General features: G+C 65.6%; 1 protein-coding gene across 1 annotated transcript in view; it reads left to right on the top strand.

Moving 5' to 3' along the window:
- Positions 1–4: 4 nt before the first annotated feature.
- Positions 5–974, top strand: part of LOC104134419 (mitogen-activated protein kinase 7-like) — a gene marked incomplete at both ends in the record, with an annotated part of 11,618 nt that continues 10,648 nt past the window's right edge. Inside the window, 2 exons of the mRNA XM_009647954.1 lie at positions 5–171; positions 626–969. Of these exons, the coding sequence (XP_009646249.1) occupies positions 5–171; positions 626–969 (511 nt within the window). The remainder of the gene's footprint in view (positions 172–625; positions 970–974) is intronic.

Here is a 974-nt window from a genome sequence, read left to right as displayed (position 1 = left end):
GTCAGGCCAGCAGGTGGCCATCAAGAAGATCCCCAACGCCTTCGACGTGGTGACCAACGCCAAGCGGACCCTGCGGGAGCTGAAGATCCTCAAACACTTCAAGCACGACAACATCATCGGCATCAAGGACATCCTCAAGCCCACCGTCCCCTACGGCGAGTTCCGCTCCGTGTGCGTGCCCCCGACGCTTGGGTCCCGTCCCGTCCCCCCCCCCAGGGTCCATCAGGTGGTGGTGACCCCCCCAGGGACATCTCCATCCCCTCCTGGGTGCTCTTGTGGGGTGGGAGAACACGTGGGATGGAGCCCCCTGGGCCAGCTGGGGATGTTTTGGGGGTGATGGCCCCCCCACAGGGACATCTCCAGCCCCTCCTGGACACCTGGATCCTCTTGGGGGGAGCAGGACACGTGGGATGGAGCCCCCTGGGCCAGCTGGGGACATTTTGGGGGTGGTGGCCCCCACAGGGACATTTCCAGGCCCTTGTGGACACCTGGGTCATCTCAGGGGACAGCAGGACACATGGGATTGAGCCCCCTGGGCCAGCTGGGGATGTTTTTGGGGGTGGTAGCCCCCATAGGGTTGTCTCCAGCCCCTCCTGGACGCTTGGGTCCCCCTTCCCGCCCGCAGCTACGTGGTGCTGGACCTGATGGAGAGCGACCTCCACCAGATCATCCACTCGGCGCAGCCCTTGACCTTGGAGCACGTCCGCTACTTCCTCTACCAGCTCCTGCGGGGCCTCAAGTACATCCACTCGGCCAACGTCCTCCACCGCGACCTGAAGCCCAGCAACCTCTTGGTGAACGAGAACTGCGAGCTGAAGATCGGCGATTTCGGCATGGCCCGGGGGCTGGGGGCTGACCCGCGGCACGCCAAGGCCTTCCTCACCGAGTACGTGGCCACCCGCTGGTACCGGGCGCCGGAGCTGCTGCTCTCGCTCCACCGCTACACCCGCGCCATCGACATGTGGGCGGGTGGG

The sequence above is a fragment of the Egretta garzetta genome, unplaced genomic scaffold, assembly GCF_000687185.1.
Source record: "Egretta garzetta isolate BGI_Z169 unplaced genomic scaffold, ASM68718v1 scaffold1791, whole genome shotgun sequence".
NCBI classification, from domain to species: domain Eukaryota; kingdom Metazoa; phylum Chordata; class Aves; order Pelecaniformes; family Ardeidae; genus Egretta; species Egretta garzetta.
This window is presented reverse-complemented; position numbering and strand designations above follow the sequence as displayed.